The sequence below is a fragment of the Neopsephotus bourkii genome, unplaced genomic scaffold (genome assembly GCF_033783945.1).
Source record: "Neopsephotus bourkii isolate Nb327-2 ecotype Australia unplaced genomic scaffold, CSIRO-AGI_Nbou_v1 NB_333, whole genome shotgun sequence".
NCBI classification, from domain to species: domain Eukaryota; kingdom Metazoa; phylum Chordata; class Aves; order Psittaciformes; family Psittacidae; genus Neopsephotus; species Neopsephotus bourkii.
Window position 1 is genome coordinate 129,116 of NW_026900839.1, and position 17,006 is coordinate 146,121.

The window sequence follows — 17,006 nt, forward strand, 5'->3', positions numbered from 1 at the left end:
TGCCACAGACCCCCAGGCCAGGTTTAACCCATCACTTTTAGGTCCATTATGAGCTGGAAAGATGCTATATGCCCCCCCTCCCTCCCCAGGACACTAGTGAAGGTGAGAGGCTAAGGATGGAGTTGGAGATGAGACACGCACTAGGTGAGAGGCATCCTTAGATCACAGTTTCATGGCCACAGCACTCCAGAGCCTTGGTGCTGCAGCACCAGCGCTCGCTTTGTGCAAGGTCAGGAGCAATCCAATGGAGCCCAGGTACCAAAGTCAGGCTGGGCAAGGTGGGGGCAGAGGGGAAAGCAGCTCTTCAAACTGTGATCTAAGAGCAATAGCTCCCTTGGAGGTGAGGGCACGCTCTGCAGCCAAGAGGCCACGGGGATGGACGTGCCTGTAGCCACCTCCAGAAGGTTTCTATTGCGCCAGCACATCCTAGATGGAAGAATGACAGGGACTACCCAACGAACCTGATGGTGGATGGAAATAAATGGTATTTCTTTGCATGACACACCACCACTTACCAGCAAGAAGCTTCCTATGTTCTTTAGAAAGCAGGGGAGGAGAAAAAGGAGAGAACAAAACAGTTAGAAACAAGGAAACAGGCAGCTAACCCAAACCTTTCCTACCCTCCCAAGCCCCCCTCTCCAATGCTCTGCAATCAGCCCCACATGGGGCAGCTTCCATTCATCTCTTCCAGCCCTTTCCATTGGGCACCAGCTCCCACATCACCCCAGGAGGCGATGGTTGGGTTGCCCATATTCCTTATCCTTGGTCCAGCAATCCTACATCTCACACTGAGGAGGCAGGAGGAGAGCAGCTCATGGGTAGCACCAAGCTGTGCCTCTGGACACCCACATGTGGTCCAGGGCTGGACAAAGGGGACAGCACAACTGGCACCTTCAACATCTATTGGTACCCCCAGCATTTCAGGAGCATCACTTGTCCCCTTTGGGTTTGTTTCCATGCCCATTGATTTAAACATGTTTTCATGACACAACAGGCTCCCGAATCTACAGATAAGCAGAAAACAGCGGGATCCTGATGCAGTGCAACAGCTTAAACCCTGAACAGCAGCACAAGGGATAAACAGAGAGCCCCAGGAGCAGATATACGTGCAAATAACAACACCAACCCCATCCAGAACATCCCAGCAGTGGCTGCTATCAGCCACACAACACAAGCACGCTGGAGCAGATAGCGCAGTGATTTGATCCATGGAGAAGCATGCACTCTTCCCTTACAAGGAGAGATAAAGGAAGTCCTGGAGAGCATAATGAATGCAGCCAAAGGCTCAGAAGCCAACGTGTATTAACTGCTAAACTTTGCCTTGTCAATGGGTGAAAGCAAACTCACTATGTGTAATAGCCTGGAGTTACCCATATCCACGCCAACTTCCCAATACAAGCTCCAACGGGTCATATGTTTCCCATTCAACCCAAAGGGACCCATCCTTTGTCATCGCAGCTTGATACCTCCTACCCAAATGCATCACCTGGGCCGGAGCTACTTTTGAAGCTTAGGAAACCAGAGCAGAAGATGAAAGAACCCAACACCCATGCTGAAAGAGGAGGTTCACAGTTAAACAGCTGAGCATTTTAATAGCTTATCTCCAAGTCATCTATGGCAGCATGGAAGTCCTGTAACCATTAGAGCATTCATTCGAGATGCCTATGGAAATAGGAGCTCAGGTCCTTGTCCCACATCCTGAGGACAAGGGTATCTCGCAGGGTGAAATGCAACTCAACCTATTCTGTTCCACCCAGTCTGCTTTGCCTCCTCACAGAGCCACACAATTGCTACTACACAGTTGAGAGCAGGATGGAGGTTGGAGTACGTGGTGATGCTCATGTGCTTTCCTCATGCTGGGCTCGGGACATGGAGCCCCAAGGGAAGCCTGGTGGGATGCAAGGGATGGAGGTGGGTGACTTCCCAAGGAAAAGGATCATGCTGGGCCACAGAGCAGAGGAAGCAGGAGGAGGAAGGCGAGGATGCAGCTGGAACAGAGCACTGCGCACTCATCGGTACCCAGGCTGAGGGATGCTGAGGCCTCCCCTGTGCTCTGCATGCCGCAGCAGCAGCAGCTCCCACAATGGGACACGGGGAACGTGACACTGTGAAGAGTCCTGACAGCTCACTGAGACTGTGAGGGATATAAAACAAAGTGAGCATTGAGGGCTGGAGACGGCCCCATGCCAAGGAAGTGATGTGCAGCCTTCTCTGCTGGCAACAGCTCTCAGCTGTAACCTGTTGGGAAATGGAGGGAAGAAAGGAAGATGGGATAAAAACAGCTTGAAAATATCCCAGAGCAGCATGGTTATTTTGGGATTTTAATTTATAAAAAGAGGAAGAAAACCAGAAATGAAAGCCAAGACCCCGTGGCCAGCTTTGGTGCAGATGATGGGTTAGTGTCTGGCTGCAGGGCTGCAGCACTCCTTCCATTTGCTCTGATGCCTCCAGATTCAAGTGATGCGGATTGTGCCACCTCCATCACATCCTTTTGTCACCTGGCACAAGAGATAACTCTTCCTTGCCTCCAAGGAAGGCGCAAGAGCAGCAGCAACACATCTGAAGCAGCAGAATAGACTTGATAGGACAAGGGGTGATGGGCTTAAACTTAAACAGGGGAGATTTACATTAGATATAAGCTGTGGCGGCCCCATCCCTGGCAGTGCTCAAGGTCAGGTTGGACACAGGGGCTTGGAGCAAGCTGCTCCAGTGGAAGGGGTCCCTGTTCATGACAGGGGGCTGGAACTGGATGAGCTTTGAGGTCCATTCCAACCCAAACCAGTCTGGGATGCTATGATACAGTTGAGATCAGTAGATCAAGATCAGCATCAATACTGTATCAATAGAACAGTAAAGAGCCAGCGTGCAGCCCTGGGGACTAGTATACCTGGCTGGGGTTTCTACAGACCTGGTGGCCACTGTTCTTTCAGGGCTCCACCTGGATCCCTATCCCTTGCTAAGTGAAAGGATGTGAATGCCAGCATGGAGACCCACAGCCACTGCAGGGAGCAGTCATTAGGTGTTGTGTGTTGTGGGGGACATCCCCATTGATGGGGAAGCCTCATGTCCCCCCATTGCAGGGTGTGCAGCTCACCCTGCTCATACAGTGCTTCTCACCCAGCATCTCCCCAAGCCAACGCATCCCTCAGGCACTCACAGAGCCCTGGGAGCCAGCCCCATCATTAACACACACACAGAGGACCAGTGATGTGCCCAATGCCACCGAGTGACAAACTGCAGCAGGGGCACCCAGCACATGCAGCAAAGGGATAAGGAGCTCATTCCCCATGTGCCACAGCACGGCATTCCCAAAGCAGCACCCTTAGGGAACCCCACAGGGGTGTCCAATGGGGACCCTCAGGTCTCCACTGTAACGAAGTGCTCGCATCAAGCAAGGCTTCCATGTGCACACAGCAAAACCCGGTGTCCATTGGGTCTGTAACAGCCAGGGAAAACCAGGAGATGGCAACAGAGAGAAGATGAAGTTGCCAAGACCCCCCCCAACGCTTCTATCATCAGTGCTGCAGCCCCCAAGAGTGGGAATTACAGCGTCAGGATGAGACCTGAGCGCTGCTCCAAAATCCCACCTGGGATGCAGAGCAATAGGGATGAGGGCTGGATGGAGAACAGGGTCTGGCTTCAGTTTATGGATGAGGAAGAGAACCCCAGAAGGGTTAAAGGACTCCAGACACCCACTCAGGCTGGTGTAGTCACAGCAAGACTCAACACTTGACTCTGTGGAGCCAGAAGTCACTTGTGACTCATGGACATCGCAGAGCCAAAAGCAGCCTGGACCACTCTTGTGCTTAGCAACAGCCACCCCGCATCAATGCTGGATGGGGTCCTGGTCCAGCACCTTCCCACCCCGCAGCTCCTTCTTCCCAAAGCCCAAAGTCTGGTGGGATGCACGTCTTCTCCTACTCATTTTGAGAACAAAAGTGCAATTGAGATGAGTAACCCCAGCGCCTGACCTGCCTTTCAACCCCAGCAGGCTTTGATTTTCCCTTCCTCGTGCTGTGGCGTAACTGCAGCAGCTGTTAACAGCGAGGATGGGAAAAGCAGTTTATTTTACCCTAAATTAAATACAACAGAAGAGAAAGGCGAGCGGGAGGCTCTGTTCCAAGGTCAGGCACTTGACTAGGGAACGTTTCCCTGGATAGAAACCTACTCGGAGCAAGGGAATACACCCGAGCTCTGCAGAGACACAAAGCAGAGCAGGAAGCCGGAGCTCATGCGATGCCTGGGGAGCACAGGCCAGGCATGGAGCCATGGTAGGGACACAAAACAGAGCCATTGGAGCACCCAGGATGTGCCTTTGGCTTTCCTGTGTCAGGAAAAGTGGAGCTTCTGAGAAACCACGTGGGGCTTGGACAAGTGACCCCAGGCCAGAATGAGCTCCTGCCCAACAGGAGATGCTCAACCAACATGGAGCATGGGGTGGTTTGGGTTAAAGGGACCTTAAAGCTCATCCAGTTCCATGGGCAGGGACACCGTCCACTGGAGCAGCTTGCTCCAAGCCCCTGTGTCCAACCTGGCCTTGAGCACTGCCAGGGATGAGGCAGCCACAGCTTCTCTGCGAGCACCTCAGCATCCTCACAGTAAAGAGCCTCTTCCTTATATCCAACCTAAATCTCCCCTCTTTCCCAGAGCATTTCCCTATCCCTGGGGTCAGAAGAGCTCTCCGAGGCAAGCTATCCTCTGGGAAAACCCTGCTTGGAGATCCCAATCTGAAGAGGAGACCCTGGAAGTTGGCTTTGAGGAAGGACCAAACACAAGCTCAACCCTTGGGGTCCAGGCAGGGCCAAGGGTTCCTCTGCAAGTCCTCCTCCAAAGACTTTTGTCCTGGGATCAGCCCTTTAATGCAAGGAAAAATCACTCCATGGGTATAACTACCAGCAGGGATGTGGCTGGGTAAGGGATGCATGGAGTCCCTGCCAGGTCCCCTAATCAGGATTGGCTTGCAGGGATGCATGCCAGTGAAGTGACAAGGAGTGGGTATTGCTCCCCTGCACCCCCCCAGTCAGAGCTCATGCACCAAGGGATGAAGCCGGATCCTGATGGATCCCAGGACCCCGACAGCCCCGTGTTTTCCTTGCCCTCACACCAATGCCCCTGATAAGCCTGGCAGCATGATCCAGGTTGTGCTGCCTCCTTCCCAAGGAAACAAGCCAAGGGTTCCCACGCCACCTTCCCGCTGCTCGGTGCACAAAGGCAACACAGACTTCCTGAAATCCCTCTCTCCATGACCTTCCCCACTGTTTCCCTGCATCCTGCTCCAAGGCCACCCTCTGTACTCAGATAACAAGGCACTTGCTGCCAAAACCAGCAGCCACAGGGGCCCGGGATCCACACAAATCCACATTCAAACAAAGAGCTCGTCTCAATGGTCCCAAACTGGAGATGAACCCTGTGGCTCAGGCTTACCTAATGCAGTGTGGGGTGTCTGGAAGAGCTCAGGGCCTGGGTACCAGAGGCATCCAGGCTTCCCATCCCCGGTGGGATGCAGTCCCCAAAGTGACAAGAAGAGGGGCAGGAGAAGGTCTGGATAGCCAGATTCCATCCAGTTAATACTGAATCCACACAGAAAACAAGCAAACACACACTAAATAAAGAAAATCTCTCTGTTTTCCTTGCACTTGGCATTTGATTCAGAGATTTGCTTCAGTCCGGGGCATCCGCACATCCCTCCCCTTGTAAATCACACACTCATTAAACACATTACACTCGCTCTCAACCCCGTATCAATCGGAGTGCCATCAGCATCCAATAATTGCTGCTGCTGCTGCAATTCCACCTCCCTGGAGAGGTGTGATTCCATGTGTTAATTGTTTGGGCTTGGCAAGAGAGGGGAGCTCGGGAGCAGCCCCAGTGCCACCGTGGGGAGGAGGGTGATGCTGAAGAGGTTTTCTCACCTTCCTCCCCTCCCCAGCTCTGCAGCACAGGGCCCGAAACACAGCCCCGATTGAAACCAGATGTGTAGGAAGTGTCTCATTAGCTGTAATTGCTTTGCGAGGATTTGAGGTTTCCCCTCTGTGCCACCACCAAACACCCTTTTAAGCGGCTGCTGCGGGTTGGGTACCAGGATGCGCTGGTGGAGGGGAGGAAGAAACCCACAGGGCAGAGCCTCCGCTACAGTAAGGCTTTGATTGAAGCCAGGGTGAGCTGATTCAGTGCAGGCTGGCTGCAGGCATCAGCCTGCTGAGGGGCAGAGGATCATCACCGCAGCAGATTAAGCTGAGATAACTCAGCATCTCGACCCCTCTGCCTTGAGTGCGGCTCATCAGGGCCAAATGAGTCGTGAAATGGCCTCGGGAGCAGCTCCCCTGCTTTCCCAAAGGGGGAAAACAGGCACAAGAAGCTCCAGGAGCTCCTTCCCCACAGCTCCAGGCTGATTAGGGATGCTAGCAGGGAGTCCAGGCTTCCTTACCCAGCCATCCCCGCTTGTCGCTTTACCTGAGGAGTGATTTCCCTTTGGATGATGGGGCTGAAGCCAGACCAAATCAAAGCCAAAGACACAAACAAGAACAGGTCAAGCAGGTCCTAGCAAAGAACTGCAAGCTGTTCTTGTTGCCCTGAATAGGGAGACCTAAAACAAGGCAGGAGAGCCCTGAGCCACCCCAGGGACTGGATGAGACCCTTTCTGCCCCTATGAGCCACTATATCCTCCATGCTGAGCAAGTTTCCCACATATGATAACAGCTTCCCACCCATTCATTTCACTAACTGATCCCTTTGTTCTTGTGCTGAACTCCAACATCAAGTAAAAGCACAGGCAGAATCTCCAATTCAGAGCGTGTTATCATCATAGCTCTGCCACACACCACAAGCTGTGATTACACCCCAATTGCGGTTTATTATCCAAGGCAGAAACCCCTGGTAAGCAGCACCTTGTGCTCTAAGCCCTGACCCTGCATCCCTAAGTGGTGGGAACAAGCCATAAGGATAAAGCTGAATGGGAGAACATGTTGTGCACAACAGGATGCTCACCGGGTACTTTGTCACCTTGCTAGAGACGGGCATCCATCCCTTAAGCAATTTGCCTGTCCTGAGTACCAGTACAACCAGGGTAGCGCATCCCACTGGGATACAGTCCTATAAGACACCCTTACTGCAGGACCATTCTCCCCCCATTTCCTTCTCCATCCCCACAAGACAAAAGCCCCAGTCTTCTGCTAGACACAAACTACTGTAAGAGCCACCCCAGGGACAGGGTGGAAGAGCGATTCAAGTGTCAAAGGAGGAGCGGGCACCCGCATTGCTTTGGGTGAGACAAGCACAATGAAGAGCCTGCAAATCTCCCCTCTTCCTTGGGCTCCTTTCTCAAGTCCCTTTAGCATGCGGCATCCCCTTCTCTCCCCCCCTCCTCAATGCCAGCAGAGCTCAGATCACAGTCTCCAGGGCTAAGACAATAGCTGCTTATGTTCTAAACTAGCGCTGCTTTCTGGGAAGAGAGCCAGGGCTGGCAGCTCTCAGCAGCAGGGAATAAAGGACGTGTTTGTGCTACGGAGCCCCTCTGCACCAGTGGGGCACCCTCAAAGGGAGGCAAGGCATCAGCCTGCTGGGGATGCGGAACAGAGACGCAGACAGATGCCCTGGGCTTGGTGAGAGGGGAGTGAGAAAGGCCACAGGACGGAGAAGAAGCAAGTGCCTTGTTCATTGAGGCAGCCAGCAGCAAGCCAGGCTCTTGGGCACGGGCACACACACAGCATCCCCTATCCGAGAGAGCTAAGTGAGCCAAGGCTGCAGCGCATCAGGCTGGTGGGAATTGAGGATGCTCTGAGCACTGGAAGCACTTGAAACAGGGGCAGGGGCATGGTCACAGTTGTAGAATCAATTAGGGTGGAAAAGCCCTTTAAGCTCATCCAGTCCAACCATTCCCAGCACTGCCAAGGCCACCACTAACCCACGGCACTGAGGGTGTGTGAATGCTTCCATGGACGGTGGCTCCAGCCCTGCCCTGGGCAGCCTGTTCCAATGCCTGAGCACCCTGTGGGGCAGGAATTGTTCCTCAGCTCCATCTAACCCTGCCCTGGTGCAGCTTGAGGCCGGTTCCTCTTGTCCCATCCCTTGGGAGCAGAGCCCAGCCCCTCCTGGCTCCATCCTCCTGTCAGGCAGTTGGAGGCAGCCATCAGGTCCCCCCTGAGCCTTCTCTTCTCCATCTGAACCCCGCAGGTCCCTCAGCCCTTCCCCATCACCCTTGTGCTCCAGGCCCTGCACCAGCTCCATTGCCCTGCTCTGGCCCCACTCCAGCCCCTCAATGTCCCCTTACAGTGGTGTACTGGAGTGTAGTCCCACCAAGAGCAAGCTGCACGTCAGCAGTGTCTGTCTAAGCATGAGCCACAGGGATCCCCGCTGCAGTGGAGCGGGCTCAGAGCCCTGTGTCTTGCCAGACCTCAGAGCAGCCTTCCAGTGTCTGAAGGGGGCCTATAGGGATGCTGGAGAGGGACTCTTCATTAGGGACTGTAGTGATAGGACAAGGGGTAATGGGTTAAAACTGAAACAGGGGAAGTTTAGATTGGATGTAAGGAGGAAATTCTTTCCTGTGAGGGTGGTGAGGCACTGGAATGGGTTGCCCAGGGAGGTTGTGAATGCTCCATCCCTGGCAGTGTTCAAGGCCAGGTTGGACAGAGCCTTGGGTGCCATGGTTTAGTGTGAGGTGTCCCTGCCCATGGCAGGGGGTTGGAACTGGATGAGCTTAAGGTCCTTTCCAACCATAACTGTTCTGTGATTCTATGACCCTTCTTCACACTCACTGCTGCCAAGGCTGAGCACACAGTCCCAGGGGATCAGCTCCTCCACATCACAGCACTCAATGCCTGCAGCATAGGCTGGATAACAAGAGGTACCCTTGGCTCCCTATTGAGGAAGGTACCTACACAGGTTAAGCAGCAAGTGCAGCATCATGTCACATATGGTTTGTGTTGAAGGGTCCTTAAAGCTCATTTAGTTCCACACTAGGACACCTTCCACTAGAGCTGCTTGCTCCAACCTGGCCTTGAGCACTGCCAGGGATGGGGCAGCCACAGCTTCCCTGGGCATCCCTGTCCCTTCGTTTGAGATCTGAGCCCTCCTGCAGCGGAACAAAATGCAAATCAATTACTCTAATGAAATCAAATCGAATCAAACTGGCCCTTTCTTTCCCTTTCTTTTTACAGAGCTTTAAAGCGGATTTTGGCCTGCCCTGAATAATTGACGGTAACATGAAAATTTAAAGACTTTCAAGATTTCATTAAAATTCATTCTCTTTCCCTTTGGAGAGTTGTCATTGCCAGAATCCCGTGTAGGGCAGCCAGCACAAGCAGCTGCCTCCTTCCTCAGCATCCAACTCCATTCTCTCTACCTAAAGAACATTGCCTTTATAGAGACCCTGGAATAACACCCTTGCACCAGCCTAATCCCACTCCCACCTGATTCCTGCTTTTACCCTACCTCCTTCAACCCATTTAAGCTCCAAGCACCACCACCATGGTCGCTTCAGGATGCTGGTGGCCATCCATGGTCCTTTTCAATGCACTGTGCTCCAAGCCATGGCTCCGGTGGGAATACATGGTACTATAGGAGCACAGGAGCAAAGTCAGATGCAGAGCAGCAGTAAGGGGAGAAGGGGATTTGTGGGGCATTACAAAGGGGTTTCTGTACCCACAAGCACCCCATTCCCAGAGCAGGGTAAGGCTGCTAACACCAGCTCCTTCCTAATAGTCCAATTCAGCCCCAGACGAGGAAACCTGAGACAAATGGCACTGGTTTTCATAGAAATCCATGGTTTTGAATTGCAGCACTCCCAAGTTGCCTCTAAAAGGCCAAAATGTGCTTCCCTGGAGCATGTGCAACGCATGGGCCATGAGATTACCTGATGTACACAAAGAAAACAGCAGAGACCAGGCAAAACAGAGCTAGTGTTAGTGCTCTTCAAATGATGCTGAGGTATCCATCCCTATTGGGCTTATTCTGTTTACCAGCACCCGCAGCAGCTGAAGCTCCCAGGCCCCTGCTCTAATAACACAGAGAGGGTCAGCTTCCCCATTAAATCACAGCACCAGACTCGAGGCGCTGTTACCAATTAAGTGTTAAGAACCTTTGGCAAAGCTCTCCCAATTTGCCCCACTTGACCAAGTGACCCTGGAGAGCCTCTATAAATCCTATGGATCTTTAACCACGTCAGGCCCACGTGGGTTTTGTTTCCAGAAGGGAAGTTATCAAGGAGCGGGATTGCTGCGCTTTCACTGACCGTTAACCTCACACTGGGCTTGTAAGGAGACACTGACCCTCCCCTGCTCTTGGTAAAGGGGTGACGTGCACCCCACTAAGCTCCCAGCAGCAATAGGAGCGCAGAGGGTTCATTTCTCAACACCCTTAGGAATAATGGGTAACCCTTATAGGGAACATCGGTGCCTCTCCAGCTGCAGAGAGGCAGGGCTCTTTGCTCCCTCATAGCACCAGGGCTGGTACATTCCCTCTTCCAAGGGGATGCAACAAAGAACAAACTACAGGCATTGTACCCAGCAGTTAGAACCAAGGACTGCAGCACCAGGAGTCCAGGCAAGAGGCAGGACACAAGGCAAAGGCACTATGAGGGTGCCCAGAGAAGCTGTGGCTGCCCCATCCCTGGCAGTGCTCAAGGCCAGGTTGGACACAGGGGCTTGGAGCAAGCTGCTCCAGTGGAAGGTGCCCATGGCAGGGGTTGGAGCTGGATGAGCTTTAAGCTTCCTTCAACACAAACCAGGCTGTGGCTCTATGATAGGATGCAGCATTCCCCCCCTGATCCATCAATACGGGTCAGGTCCAGCACACAAGCAGCTGAGAGGAGAACACCAGCAGGATACCTCTCACTACCACAAAACCTGGACCAGCATTGGTAAAGCATGGGAGATTTATAGCCCACTCCAGGTACATCATGTACTTGAGGGTACAGTACAATGCAAGAGAGAGATGCCAGGATGCAGAGCAAAACACTGCAAGCAAACAGGGCAATTATAAAGGGTCATTAGCTCAAAGGGAACAGGCTGGGATACAGCATGGCACTAAAGCCCACAGCCAGGTAAAGCAGGATTGGAGAGGCAGCAGCCAGTCACTCCAAGGCAAACCAGTTTTGGACCAGCAGAGCTGGCAGTGAGGTCCCTAAAGGACTTGTTGCTGCCTGCTCCAGAGCCATAGGGGTAAACCAAGACAAACCCAAAACAAACCTCATTCAAAACTGCCTCCTGCCCTACTTCTCTCAGCCAACAAAGCTGGTGGTACACAGCAAAAGCCTGACAGTATCCAAATGCATCAGCTCCCTCCTGCATCGCTTGGCCTTTCCTCCTGCCTGCCCCTAAGATGCTCTTCTGAAGAAGTGGAAAGGCTCTGCACCATTCCTGCCTGCAGGAGGGCCAAGAGGACAAGCTGGGGGCTTTTCCATGATAACACAGAACTAATGGAGGCTGGGAAAGCCAGGATTGACATTTTCACTTAGAATGGCAGATTTAAAACCAAATAGAGAAGATTTGATTCATCAACAAGGATGACTGGTGTGGGTCCCGGTCATGCAGTGGGAGCATCAAGAGAAGCCAGCTCTGCACCCTTCCTGGGATGGAGAGCATCACTATGAACTCTGGTTGGTGGTACAGACACAGCAGAAAGACAGCCCCAGTTTAAACCATTCCAGCTATCCTTATCTCCATCCTCGTGATCCCTCCCCAGCCACTGATGCATCGATCAAGCACGAGATGCTCACTGATGAAGCAACTGATGCTCAGGCACGGCCCATCCCACTTCTGCAACATGGGAGTTCTATCCAAGCAATACACACACACGCTCTGCTCCCTGGAAGCTGCAAAGTTCCCATCACGAGGTATCCTTGTGTGTCAATCCCAAACGCATCCCAGCCTCCCCCTGTCCCACTTTCCAGCCGAGAAAGCAGATAAATGCTGTTCTTACCTAGTAATGAATAATCCAGAAGCCAGGGGGAGAGAGGACAGCACATGCAAAGAAAACAGAGCAAAACCACTTGGTTAGACCACAGCAACGTCAGACTTGCCATGCAGCTCTGCTCCACTCCTCCATGGGCAGCACAGGCTGGTTCTGCTGTCCATAGGGAAAAGCTTGCTGGAGCAGGGACAAGGGATGCTTTACTGTGTTCAGCCACCCTGGATCTGGCTCCTCACTCCCTAACAAGGGGTTCCCCATCCCTCTTGGTCACCCCAATGCATACACAGAGCATCATCCCGCACCCATCCTGACTCCAAGCCCTTGAAACAGTGCGGATCAAAGCCCCTGGAAGAACAGCCTGGATCAAAGCAAGGGAGAAACCAAAGCAAGGGGCTCCAGCAGAAGGCAGATAAGCCTTATCAGTGGCACAGGGGACAGTGGAGTCCCTGGTTCCTGTCATGCTGTTGACAAGTAGCTTAGGGAATGGGTCTGACCCTGCTGACTTGGGCAGCATCCTCAGTCCTGGGGTAGCCCACCTCTCTTCTGTGTGCTACAGCAAAACCTAACCCAGTAGAGATGAAAGCATCACAGTGCATGGCAGAAGAGCATTGGCCTTTCCCCACAAAGGGGAGATGCCCAAGCACTGCTGGAGCCACCCAGAGAAGGAGAAAGATGCCCACTAAACCCCAGGTCCATCTATCTTGTGCCACCACAGACACATAGCTCATACAGCAAAGGCTAGCAGCACCTCCAAAGGCTGTTGCTGGCAATTCCATTATCACCTCTTCCAATACAGCATCCCTACAATGTCAGTTCTATACAACACATCATCCTTTTCTCCTCTGGCACAAAGGATGTACCTGGAATGCTCCATGGGGGGAACACACAACTATTATAACTCCTGTTCCACAGTCCCCTCCCTTAACCTGGCATTACATGGACAAACCTCAGGAGAATCGAGGGAGCCAGTGAACCACATTCAGCTGGAGAAGCTGAAAGCAAGGACCCACTGCTGGCCCACACTGCACCAGCATCATCTCCTAACAGCAGGTTTTAATCTGCTAATTGAGCTGCAGTGATGCTCCCAGCACAGGGACTGGGTTATGACGCTGAAATCACCTGAATGGCTCAAAGCTGGGCCAAAAGCCAGGGCTGGAAAAGCCCCAGCACCTCCACCAGCACTGCGGACAACCCAAACCTCCCCTGCAGATTGAGAGGTATTGCTCTGCTTAAACCCCATGCGGAAACCATGGGACAAAAGGGATTCACCTAAGGGGATCTAAATGATAGGCGTGAGAAAGGTTTGCTGCTGAGTGAAGAGAGCAGCCTGTTGACCATGGACCTTAAAGCCCATCCAGTTCCAACCCATTGCCATGGGCAGGGACCCCTTCCACTGGAGCAGCTTGCTCCAAGCCCCTGTGTCCAGCCTGGCCTTGAGCACTGCCAGGGATGGGGCAGCCACAGCTTCTCTCAGTTTAAAGCTGCTCCTCTCCTTATCTTGTCACTACAATTAAACAATTCCCCCCTCCCCACCCAGTGCTGGTGCACAAAGCAACAGGAACAAACACAGCTCTTGTGTGCATGCAGAGGAGTGATAATGGAGGAGGACCTGCACTTACTGATCCTGCCCCAGCCCTGATAACACAGTTATGAGCCCTGAGAAGGCCCCTTAGTAGCCTGCTTCCAGGAAGCTCATCCTCCCCCCATCCAGGAGCAGAACAGACTGAATTAACCATCCTCTGGAGAAGGGAAAGAACTGGGGATAGCCAAGAAGCAAGAATCATGGAACGGTTTGGATTGGAAGGAACCTTAAAGCTCATCCAATTCCAGCCCCCTGCCACTGGCAGGGACCCCTTCCACTGGAGCAGCTTGCTCCAAGCCCCTGTGTCCAACCTGGCCTTGAGCACAAGACACCAGTAGATGCTCCCTTATGTGCCCTTGGGTACCATCCCAGCCACGCATCACCCAGCCGGGCCCTCTGTGGCATGAAGATGCTCTAGATGAGGAGCAGAATCCCATCCTAGCATGCCTGTGGGTTGATCTATGTTAACATGAGGTTGGTGTCATTCTCGCAGCTAACAAGGAGATACCCTCAACAATGAAACACAAGTGAAGGGTGATCCAAAACCCCCATGGTGGGCAGTGCAGAGAGCAGGTAGAAACACCACCGACACAAAGGGGTTTGGGAGCAAGCAGGCCAAGGGAAAGCAGCCACACACCCATAGCACATACAAGGGAGCGGGCATCTCTCCCAAAGCAGGAATGCCAAAAGGGCACTGGAGCAGCAGCAGCAGCAAACAGCTGCTGCCAAGGCCCTAGCAGCGAGGGTTGCCAAGGCTGCTGGGCTCTGTATATGCAGCAACAACCTTTGAAGTCAGGGCAGAGGAATGTGCCCCGCTGCTCTCCGAGGCAGACCATGGGCGGCAGCCACCGCGCTGCTCTGCCCAGCATGGGACCATCCCCACCATAGGCAGGAGCAGGGTCTGCGCCGTGCATCAGGAGCAGCCATAGAGCATCTTGTCCTGTTGGGAGGCAGAGACAGCGCCAGGGGACACATCTCCCTCCTAGATCCGTGATAGACAAAGGGGAATGGCTTTAAACTGACATGGGGAGATTTAGCTTGGATATAAGGAAACAGTTCTTCCTATGAGGATGCTGAGGCGCAGGGTGCCCCCTGAGGAGCTGCCTATGGACCTAAATGAGCTTTAAGTTCCCTTCCAACCCAACCCAACCCATCCCATGATTCTATGATTCTCCCATCTCCAGTCCTCTCTGCCAGCCCCGGGTGCTGCACAAACCCCGTACTGACCGAGGCCACGCTCTCCTTCTGAACAAATTCCACCCCGTTCTGGGTGTTGATTCCCACGTAGGCAGTTTTCCACCTGTAAACAATTATTCCTGTATTTTGACACCCCCATAGCGCAGCCAACACCATCTGTCTGAACGGGGAGGCTGTTAACTGGTGCTCAGCTGCAGATGCCACTTGGCTTAGCTGGAAGCAACCACCAACCCCTCCGTGCACACACAGCAACTTAAGATGCAGTTAAAATCAATCAGCAGAGCCAGTTTTCTGTCCTCTATGGGTATTAAGCTCAGACCCCACAGTCCGAGCTCTGCTTTTGCCCGTTGCACTGACCAAGACACCCACACAGCGAAGCCAATGGGTTCCCTGTGTGTTGGGAACAGCATCCAGCATGACACCCAGATCTCCCACGTCGTGGCTCCTGTAACAGGTCACTGTTACAGTGGCCGGTTTCCAGCCCTGCTCCAGGGCAAGGAACACAACCCATGACGATGTAAGACATGCAAGACTTGCTGTGAGAGGAAAGCCTTGCATCTGAGGCAGGCTTCAAGCAAGTGCCAGCTCCTTTCAACCCTGTCCTCACTTACACACTGCCACGCTGGTGGAGGAGCAGCTATCCATCAGGGGCAAGGGCAGTGCTAGCACAGATTCCCAACCCCACCAACTGCTGTGGGGCTGCCGAGCATCAGGCTGGAGCCAGAAGGGTTCAAGTATATATGCTAAGAGCTCAGCTCAGTCTCCCCTCGGGCAGGTTCAAGCCATTCCCCTTGGCCTGTCCCTACATCCCTTATCCCAAGCCCCTCTCCAGGTTTCCTGCAGCCCCTTTAGGCACTGGAGCTGCTCTAAGGTCTCCCCTTCAGGAGCCTTCTCTTCTCCAGGCTGAGCAATCGCAATCATGAAGTCCCATTATGCCCTGTGTAACGTGGCACAGAAGCCCCAGGGCAGGGCAGCCAGAGGGAGGAAGAGAAACTCCTTCTGACAAGCCAACATTCCCTATGCAGAGTTCTGACCATGCTAGGTACCAACCAAGGCCCTTTTGCAGGACGCCCTCATGCACCCCTCCTGTCCAGGCAGCAACAACACAGGTCCCACTAATGCTCTGTACATCCCGGTGCCCTTCTCCTGCTGCTCCAGCATCCTTCCTCCTCTCCCAGCAGCAAGCTCCCAAACCCCTCCATCCCTGGGACATTTGCCACTGCCTCACCAGGCAGAGGTGGCCGGATCCACGCTCCTGGGGCCCAGGGAAAGTAATGGGAAGCAGAGCTCTGCATCCAAGCCCTTACAAAGCTGTGTGCGCAGGGTCAGGGCACAGACCTCTGTGATGGGGAGGAAGAGCCCCTGATGGAAAGCAGAGCAAAAGGCATGGAATATGTGTGGAGGAGCCAGCCAGCTGCTGGAGTTAAGGAAACACAAGCCCTGGAGCACTATGTGCTGTTATCATGAGAGATGCAATGACCAGAGGGTCCCTAGGGGCTCACTGGCTGGGTTCACAGGGGCTCCAACCCACACTGCTGCATCCCTTCTCCCTGCAGCAGAAAGACACCAACCAGCTCCAAGGGGCTGATATCCAGGGCAGGGCTTCACCAGTGGGTTCCCATGCTTTGGCTGGGATGCTCAGCATCCTGCTTTGGGGAAGGAGAAAGCACTTATCACATTCCTCTTCCTGCAGAGGAGATAGAGCACGGCATGCACAGCGCCTGCAGGCAGCTGCCTTTGGGTGCACGGGAGCCCAGTGCTCCCAATGCTGCTCCTTGCCAAGTGTGATGCTCCCAGAAGGCGGGATCAGGAGTGAGAGAACATCAAGGTGACATCCACCATAGCCATTGCTCCTCTGGGTGTGGGAGGATAAGCAGCACAGCCATAAACAGGCAGGCAGGATGGGGATACAGACAGTGGTCCAGCTGCTACCTTAGAGCATCTCTTTCATTTCCTTCGCTCTTCTGGTTGCTCTCCTGTTGTAAAAGGGTTGTAAAAGCCCAACCTGAATCACCAAGGCAATGCTCCATGGGAAACAAGTATATGGAGAAGACAGGCTAAATCCAGGTGGACCTGTAGCTCCTCCATTACTGTGCATGACAGTAGCACAAGGATGGGCATGAAGTTGAGTTCAGAGCTACACTTAATGCAAAAAGCAACACTGCACACCCTATAGTACCACTGGCAAGGCTGTTCCCAGAACTGTATCCCTGAGCAAAGGATGCTTCCAGCTTTTGGAAGGCTGTCCATCATCATCCATGCACAGCCAGCTTCTTCCCCCAGTCCTGCCCCGCTCCCTTCTGGCTCCATGGCATTTCAA

General features: G+C 53.3%; 1 protein-coding gene across 4 annotated transcripts in view; it reads right to left on the reverse strand.

The window, feature by feature from the left end:
- AGRN (agrin) overlaps nucleotides 1-17,006 on the reverse strand; it is a 105,167-nt gene that overhangs the window by 65,034 nt on the left and 23,127 nt on the right. For 2 of the 4 annotated variants that reach the window (XM_061347879.1, XM_061347878.1), the window contains exon 3: nucleotides 516-536. The exons of the other annotated variants lie outside the window; for them this stretch is intronic. In XM_061347879.1, coding sequence (XP_061203863.1) covers nucleotides 516-536 — 21 coding nt within the window. The remainder of the gene's footprint in view (nucleotides 1-515; nucleotides 537-17,006) is intronic. 4 annotated transcript variants of the gene reach the window in all.